Here is a 9,698-nt window from a genome sequence, read left to right on the forward strand (position 1 = left end):
CGAGAAAAAAAAAAGATTGAGATTATAAAAATTAGAAGGTCACTCCAAGCAAAAATTAAGTACTCAACATCGATTGCTGATTTTATTAAGATTAAGGATTGAAAAATAAAATATTGTCATAGAATTAGATGAGATCACTTAAAAAATATAAATAAAATTATTTTTAAAAGTAAACTTCAAGATCTTAAAATTTGAGATATCCATGAAGAAGCTAAAGATATGTGTGATAAAATAACAAGTAATATTAAGTAAATTGCAAAAGTTGTGATTGGAGAATCAAAAGAAAAATCTGCTATAAATAAAATAAATTTTGGTGAAATAAAAATGTGCAAGAATAGATAAAATATAAGAAGTTTTGTTATAAAAATTAATTTACATATAAAAGCTCAGATAACTGAGAAAAATACAAGGTGACTCTTAGAGAGTTTAAGAGAACAAACAGTGATGCCAAGAATTCAACTTTTAGTAATTTTTTTTCATAAAAGATTAGAGTAGAAATTGAAGAAAGAGAAATATACACACAGACACATATATATAAATTAGCCAAACAAAGAGATGAGTAAAAAATTTAGTCCAAGTGCATTAAAGATAAAAATCAAAAAGTATTATTCTTAGGCAAAAATATTCAAATATAGGTAGGTGGGTGAGATATTTTGATAAACTTTTTAATAAACTTTTTGAATACATGATCGACTTTAAAAATCTTAATATCATTAATAATAACAAAACCATTTATTTTACGTCGCATTAGTAAAATAAAGGTTGAGCCTTTAAAAAATATAAATGAAAGAAAATTAGTAGGACCTAATGATAATCTAATAGCGGTGCGAAAATATTTATAAGATTTGAGAATTTTTTAATTTACTAAACTTTCAATGTTTTTTTAAGAACTAAAAATATTCCAAGAGAGCGGAGGAAAAGTAATTAAGAATAAAAGGGATGCACAAGATGTGCAAATTATAGATGAATTAAGTTGACGTGTCATACATTACAATAATGAGAGAGAGTAATTGAACATAGGTTAAGATGTGATACAAAGATTCTCAAAAACAGTTTGAATTTATCTCAGACAAGTCTACTAATGAAGTTATACATTTATTGAGAGGCATGATGGAGAAGTATAGAGAGAGTAAGGATGATCTACATATGATTTTTGTTGAGCTAGAAAATCTTATAATAAAGTTCCAAGAGAAATTTTTTAGAAAGTTCTCGAAAAAAAGAAGTTGATATGACATATATTCAAGTCATTGAAAATATGTTTACTAGAGGTGTTACTTGAGTTTGAATATCTTATTTTAGTTGGATTACATAAGGGGTCGATTTTAAGCATGTATCTTTTTGTTTTAGTTATGGATGTTTTTGCTGGACATTTACAGGAGGAAGTACTAGGTATGTGCTTTTTGCTAATGATATCATTCTTGTGGATAATACTAGAAAAATGGTTTGAATTATGGATGTCAGCTTTAGAGTCTAAAGGCTTTCGTTTGAGTAGATCTAAAGCTGAATACATGGAATATAATTTTAGTAGTTGTGGATCTAGTAGCGGTGCTGTCACAATATATGATCAAGTCATTAAAATGAGTGGATGTTTTAGAAATCTCCGGTCTATTGTTTAAAGTGATGGTGACATAGAGGGACTTGTTAGCAGAATTCAAGTTGGACGGTTGAAGTGGAGGAATGCATAGAACCTATTTTGTGATAGAAAAGTACAACTTAGACATAAAAAGTAAAATTTAATAAGATGGTGGTGAGACCTGCAAATTCCTTATGGCACAGAATGTTGGCCTATAAAAGAGAAGCATAAAACTAAGTTAAGTGTTGCTGAGATGAGAATGCTTAGGTTGATGAGAGGCTTTACACTTAGAGAATGTGAAATAAATACATCCATGAAAGGGTAGGTGTAGTTGTAGTGAAAAAAGATATTAGAAAGAGTCGTCTTAGAGGGTTTGGTCACATTAAATTTTGTCCATCTAATGATCCTTTTAGGAGAGTAGATGGTTTAAATTCGATTTATGTTAAGGGACTTGGGCATGTTGTATAAAAATCAATCTTAATTTATTAGAATTAAATGAATATATGACACTCAATTAGACACAATAGATAAAAAAATTCATGTAGCAGACCCCACTTAGTGGGATAAAGATCCGTTGTTGTTGTTGTTGTTGTAGTATTTAAAAAAACAAACAACATCGATATAAAAATATTATAATAAAAACAATTAATTAATTAAAGACAAAATAGCTCATTCACAAACAGACAAGACCTATTCGTGTTCAGCTCGTTTATAAATAGAGATCAAAATAAGTGTTTGTGTTCAACTCACTTACTTAACAAGCAAATCAAACATGAGCCACTTAACGAGCTAAACATGAGTTCTTCGCGAATGATGATTTTTTTTTACAGCCATAATCATGTAAATACTTGCAGCTAGTTAAGAGAAGTCTATGTTGTACAAGAACTAAATGTATCATTTAGAGATAAGAGTGTTTTGCAATAAATGTCTAAAAATTGTATTGGATCTCACTTCCTAAACTGAATTCAAGAATTTGTTAGAATGAAATAATGATAGAATTGAAGTCTCATTCTTGAAACTTGTCATACAAAAGATGAGTTTCAATTTTAACGGCTAAGAAGTCACCCTTCAGTTTTACATTTTTTTAAACTTTAAATAACATTAAAATAATATTAAATTAAAGGATAATTGGTGAAAATATTAAATTTACTTGTAATAATAATAAATCAATCAAAATTAACGTAAAGATGGGTGAAATTAAAAATCATTGCAGCTCCAAAAAAAAAAAGAATGGATTTTATAAAAATAAATTCTGGTAAAATAACAGATATTACATCTCATTTCAATGCAATTCACTTTCATGCTGAGATCCAAACACTTAGCAGTGAAATAAACAATCCCTAATAATAACTAGCACAAACGAGCATTTTCTTTAACCATCTTTAATGTATGTTGACAGCACATATTTACAAAATGATGAAGAGCATAAGATTAGAAAAACTAGCTAAAGGGAACACATCAGAACAAATCTTCCAAATTCATTTCAATCACCACGTAAAATAATACTATTAATTTGAAAATATAAAGGCAGAGCAAGGTTAAGATTTCACCTTAACAACAGCCCCCAAAATAGCATCAATGTAATCTATAGAAACAGCTGAACATAAGTTGACACCATCTCGCTGTATACCTGGTATCTCCTCAACATCAAGGCATATATAAAGATCTCCAGGAGGTCCCCTGCTTGTCAAAGATGAAAAAGACTTGCCTCGATTTCAATTACAGTATGCATATTGTCATAACCGGTAAAAACAAATAAACAAACGTGTTCAAAGTACAAAGAAGCAAAAAAAAAAGTCATTAATCAGTGCAAATAAACATAAAATATTTTTTGCAATACAGGAATTTTACACTGACTATTGCTTCAAAGGCAAAGATACCAAAACACAACCTTATCCTGACATGATGTAGACCATTAATAACTCGTGATGCAGAGCAAAAACACTCATATTTTTATGGAGGGCGAGTCTGGAGCAAAAGTTAAGCCACTTTATTTGTAAGTTAGAGATCATAGAATCAACGGCAAATAACTTATTGCAATTGATGTGATAACGCCACATACATCAACTCTCCTTGGAACCTATATTAGTTGAAGCCCCATGCAGTAGAAAAGTTCGTTTTTACGGTCAAGAAACAGAATTAACTTTTCTAGTTTTAATAGATATTCTAAGGAATTGTATATACTTCTCTCAATATTATACTAGATATAATTCTCCTAAATTTATATTTGGCAGATATTCATACAAGATGCCTCTAAAAAACATAGTTATGCCTAAACCACTGAAAGTATTGCCAATGTCCTACGTGGGTTAAAGAGAGGTTACAGTTCTGCATTTATCCTAGTGGTATAATAATGAATAACATTAATCTAATGTCAGCCCACAAAAGTCTTAACCAGATCGCTCTTCAAAAATAGGAATAGCCTATAAAATGCTCCCCGTAGCAGTGAGAAATTGGTACCTTTAATAAATAGAATGATCAATTCTTTAATAATATGCAAACAAAAGCTTGGTAATTATATCATAGGAATTAACTATATGAAGAAAAAAGTACCCAAAAGAGGAATGGCATTTTCTGGATCATTGTGTGTGCCCCAGAGATAAATTAAATCTTTTCTCCACAAATAAATAAAAAATGGTCATATTAATGAGGTATCAAAAATATTCTACAGACCAAAGATGAAGGTTAAGGCAAATTTCAGATTTCAGAACACTCAGAAGCATTCAATCAACTATAAATAATCACTTTAAAATGTATTTATGGGGATAAATAAACTTCAAATGGTGTTAAATGTAATCAAAATGACCTTTCATAACGACTCTGATGATATTAAAATTGCCAAAAAGGCAATAATTACAAGACCTTGAAGAATGAATGTTAAAGCAGGCCATCCCAAATCAGATTGCACTAGGCCAATTGTTATCTGCCCGCTAAAAGCAAGAGTTACAAAAATAAAAGGAAGGCGGGAAGGAAGAGTGGTGTCTATTGAACTTGAACTATTAAGATTCTGAACTTTAATTCTTTTCTAATTTTTTTTTCGTTATTAAAACAAATAGGTTGAATCCTACCCGAATTCAACCTTCTAGCCCAACAAAGTTTTAATCCTTCCCATCCAATATAAACAAACATTGGGTTGTCTCGTGTATGGGATGAGATTTTAGGCCCCACCCTTGAGGTTGGAAGTCCTATTAATAGGCCTTCTATACATTAAAACTCGCAAGTCCCACTGATGAATTATCCTCATCCTTGAAGTGTAAGCCTCACTTCCAGGCCTTCTTTGGATCATCAGATGGTCGACGTTTAATGTGACCAAACCATCTAAGACGAGTTCACCATTGCAAGGGTTGCAACTTACCGATTCTCATTGTGTGTGACATGAAGGCAAAGAATGAAAACAAAGGAGGTTGCGGTGGAGGAGAGGGAATACCCTCACTTGATGTGACAGAAATCTCATTGAAATTGGTGGTGGGGTTTACACCGAACTAAAAATGAAACTTCGATTACAGATCAGAAAACAACACATAGTGGGGTAGGTAAATAGTGGGGTCACTCACAACTTCATCTCTATTCAAGTAAATCAATTGGAGCTTGAGATGGTTTACACGAGAAATTTGGAGTAATGATGGAAACAAAATAGGTGGAAAAGAGCATGAGAGTTTATAAAGGGGTGATTTTAATACTGCAAGATATTCATGTGATGGATGATTTTCTTCCCTTTGATTTAGGGAGTCCTTATGTAATATTGAGTATGAAATTGTTGCGGTCATAAGAGAGACTAAGATAAATTTGAAACTCATGAAAGACAAGACGATGGTGTTTCACAATGACTACACTTTGTGAAAGACCTTAATGACACTCAAGATCATAATTAAAGAAATTCATGGTGCAGTATTAAGATTCTTGATCGAGTTGCATAGCATGGAAAAGACATGATATGGAGTTAGCAGAGATTCTGGCACAGAACCAACAACTCTTGCAACAATTTGCAAGTTTTCTAGTTGTCATACAGATTGTTGGCTCAGACGAAACACAAGCATGTAATAAGCTTCAAATCAGGGTTTCTTGCATTAGTGTGAGCCTGTACTGCTACCCCCAGGTACAGAAGGATGAGATCAAGAGAATTGATCCGAGAGACATAGGAGGTTGGGGTCATATAACCTAGTGTGAACCTCTTCCCTAACTAAGTCTTACTCGTGAAAAAGAATGATGGGAGTTAGCATTTCTGTGTGGATTATCAGGAAGTAAATAAGGAAATATAACCTAAAAGATTTCCCATCCCCGTGGTTGATAAGCTTTTAGATGTTGTTTGGGGTTGCAATATTCTCTAAGATTAACTTGAAGTCAGGATACCAATAAATTTGGAGAAGGCCAATAAATGTGCCAATTTCGAATTTCAAGCTCATGCAAGTCACTAGGAATATATGGTTATCATTCGGGCTTACCAACGCACCGACTACATTTCGCCAATGAACAAGGTGTTTCAACATTTCCTCTGGAAGTTTGTGTTGGTGTTCTCTGATGATATCATAATGTGAAACGGTTCCTTGGAAGACCACATTGATCGTTTGAAAAAGGTATTTACGCCCTAACTTTATGCTAACTTAAAGAAGAATTTGTTTGCCTAACCGAAGATGGAGTACTTAGGACATGTGGTGTTGGCTGCAAGGGTGTCAACAAATCCATTGAAGGTGAAGATTACGTTGGATCGACCAATATCTAATACATTGAAGGGGTTGAAAGTATTTCTGGGCATTACAAGATTTACCAAAAACTCGTGAAGGGTTACAATTCGATTGCATGGCTATTGACGGACCAATTGAAGAAGAATAACTTTTAGCGGGGGTGAAGTGTCGACCTAGGACTTTGAAAGTTAAAGAAGGCTATGAAGAGTGTACAAATCATTGCATTACCTGATTTCAACCAACCATTCATTGTACATATGGATGCTTCAGACTACGGGTTAGGCACAGTCCTTGTGCGGTGTCAAAGATCCATCGTTATTTTAATTGAGTGCTGACGGCGAGAATTAGACTCAAGTCAGATTATAAGTAGGATATTATGGAAATTGTGATTGTCATTCAAAAATGGCGGCCTTATTTATTGAGGCGACTTTTCACAGTAAACACAGATCAATATAGCCTTAAATTTCTGTTTGAATAATATATGGTTACTGAGAAACATTAGAGGTGACTATCTAAGTTATTGGAATATGACTTTAATATGCAATATAGCCCGAGGAAAATAAGGTCGTTGAAGCCTTATCACAACAGATGAAGGAACCTCAATTGTTGGCATTATCAGTTCCTTTGGTTTTAGATTGAGAGGTCCCGAGGCAAGAAAGTGATGCGAATGAGGAATTGAGCAAGAAGTGATATGCTTCAGTGAGTGGCAAGAACAACTATCCCGACAGATCCCTCAATGACCAACATTTACTTTACAGTGGACGGTATGTAATACCCCGACACATAACGAAATTATTATAGAGGGCGTGATCTCAAGGGGTTTCACAACAGCGCTATCAGAGGGCACTAAGGCATTCTCAAGACATATCGGAGGACAGTGGCAGAATTGTATTAGTTGGGAATGAGAAAAGATGCGGAGGGCATGGTCTCAAGGTGTGATGTGTGCTAGAGCACAAGTACATGGAACTAGATTATGTGAGTTGCTACAACCTTTGGCATTACTGAAGAATTATCAGAGGAGGCGACGATGAATTTCATTGAAGGATTACCTCAGTTAGAAAGATTTACAGTCATCCTGGTGGTGGTGGGCCAGTTGAGCAAGTATGCTTAATTTGTCCCTCTATGTCATCCCTACAATGTTGTTTATGAGGTCGTTGTTTTTATACGAGAGGTTATCTATTTGCACGAGATTCTACAATTAACAATGTTGAATCGAGATAAAGGTCTTTTTTGAGTCATTTATGGAGGCAGTTGTTTAGAATGCAATGGACCATATTGAACAACACTACTTCGTCCACTCACATATCGATGGATGGTTGTTCATCAAAATGTGGAGACCTATTTGTGTTGCTTTGTATCTGATACACCCAAGCAATGGGTTAAATGGCTACCATGGGCAAAATATTGATACGACCCTTTGTATCATACAACTTCTCAAACTACTTTGAAAATTATGTATGGTCGCAATCCATCAGATTTGGTGCATTATGGACATAGTATTAAGCTGGTGTCTCTTATGGATCAATACTTAAAAGATGGTCAATGTGTTGGTGGAACTGAAGGGATATTTATCGAAAGCTCAATTTTAAAAAAACAAGTTGATGGGCATCGAAAGGTGTGCAATTTGCGGTTGGAGCTAAGGTGTATCTAAAACTTTGACTATCGACAAAAGACATTAGCAAAAGTAGGAATGAGAAACTCTCCTCCACGCTAGTTTGGTCCTATGATATCACGGAGTGCATTAGTGAGGCGGCTTATCATTTAAAATTATTGCTTTCATCGACAATTCATCTAATGTTCCATGTATCACAACTGAGACCCTCTATTGGTGATAAAGTGCCCTCTTCTTCACTTCTCCCTACCTTAGCTAAGGATATGGAGGCTCTTTTACAACCACTAGGGTTAAAAGGGATGTGCCAAGAGCAAGAGGTAGAAAAAAATGTTGATTAAATGAAAAAAAATTGTGAGATTACGACACCACGTAGGAGCCATATGACTTGGTCTAGCAAACGTTCTCTGTCACCTTGAGGATAAGATATCCTATTGGGAATGGAGTAATATTAAGCCGACACTTATGGAATTTTCCCGCTTGCTGGGCCCGCTAAATAATTTGAAAAATTAGTTTAGGCGCAAAACTGAAAGGGCAATTTAGTCATTTGTTAGTTATTATTATTTAATATAAATAGGGTCTAATATGATTAGGGCTAGGGTATGTGATTTTTATCTAGAGTTTTAGGAGTTAGGGCTTGGGAGAGACTCGCCTACCCTCGAATTTTAGGACTATCTATTATATATTTGGGGTCATACTCTTTTGTATTGGTATTGGTGGAATAGAATCATTTGTCTTAACTTATGCGGAAAATTTTCTCATTTCTATCAAATTCCCATTTCTCATCTCTTCCAAGAGATGTTCTAGTGGAATAAAATCATTTGTCTTAACTCATGCAGAAAATTTTCTCATTTCTATCAAATTCCCATTTCTCATCTCTTCCAAGAGATGTTGCAAGGTTTTCGCTTGAAGATACCAGCGGAAAAAGCTTCCTCCAAGGACAATAGTGGGACACTGTCCAAGGATGGCAGCAATAAAGCCCACTCTATTTTATAGCGTATTGTACTGGTCTCCATCTCTAATTTTCCTTTTTTCCAAGCAGGAGAATGTGAAGGGAGGTAATCATAAAACAAAAAAGAAGTCATAAAAGAAGAGGAATGAACGAATAATCATAACAAGCCGAGGATGAGCCGAGGATGATGGCAAAGCAGTGGATGATGGCAAAGCAGTGAAAAAAAAAAATCATGAGGCATATTAGAAGATGACGAGTCAACCCCCTTAATAGAGAAAGTTTGAAGAATATGTCAACCCCTCTTAAATTAATCAATGTCTCAAATGTAGAAAACAGTATCAACTCTTTTCATACATTCACAAATAGTTGTTTTCTCCATAATGCTACAAACCTAAATAAAATATAGCCTTACTGGTTTTTATATTTATGAGACTAATATAGCTAAAGAATAGGAAAGAAAAAAGAACAAAAGAAAAAAAAAAGACATTTACACTACATTCCTACAACCTGAACATAAATATAACTTTTTCTTGTTATTAAATTATCGCCATCGTTTTTTTTTAACTAAAAAGATGTCTGAGGAGTGGAGGAAGAGTATTTTGGTCCCCATTTTTAAGAATAAAGGGGATGCACAAGAGTGTGCAAATTATAAAGAAATTAAGTTGATGTGTCATACTTTAAAATTATGGGAGAGGGTAATTGAACATAGGTTAAGACGCATCACAAAAATTTCTCATAATCAATTTGGATTTATGCCGGGCAAGTCTACAATGGAAGCTATACATTTATTGAGAGGTTTGATGGAGAAGTTCAGAGATAATAAGGAGAATCTACATTTGATTTTTATTGATTTAGAAAAAGCTTACGATAAGGTTCCAAGAG

General features: G+C 33.9%; 1 protein-coding gene across 2 annotated transcripts in view; it reads right to left on the bottom strand.

Annotated features, from left to right (window-relative positions):
* The window catches only part of LOC110021816 (chaperone protein DnaJ), a 73,870-nt gene that overhangs the window by 12,913 nt on the left and 51,259 nt on the right, over positions 1-9,698 (bottom strand). For both annotated transcript variants that reach the window (XM_020720481.1, XM_020720480.1), the window contains exon 7: positions 3,124-3,253. In XM_020720481.1, coding sequence (XP_020576140.1) covers positions 3,124-3,253 — 130 coding nt within the window. The remainder of the gene's footprint in view (positions 1-3,123; positions 3,254-9,698) is intronic.

The sequence above is a fragment of the Phalaenopsis equestris genome, unplaced genomic scaffold (genome assembly GCF_001263595.1).
Source record: "Phalaenopsis equestris unplaced genomic scaffold, ASM126359v1 Scaffold000149, whole genome shotgun sequence".
Classification (NCBI taxonomy): domain Eukaryota; kingdom Viridiplantae; phylum Streptophyta; class Magnoliopsida; order Asparagales; family Orchidaceae; genus Phalaenopsis; species Phalaenopsis equestris.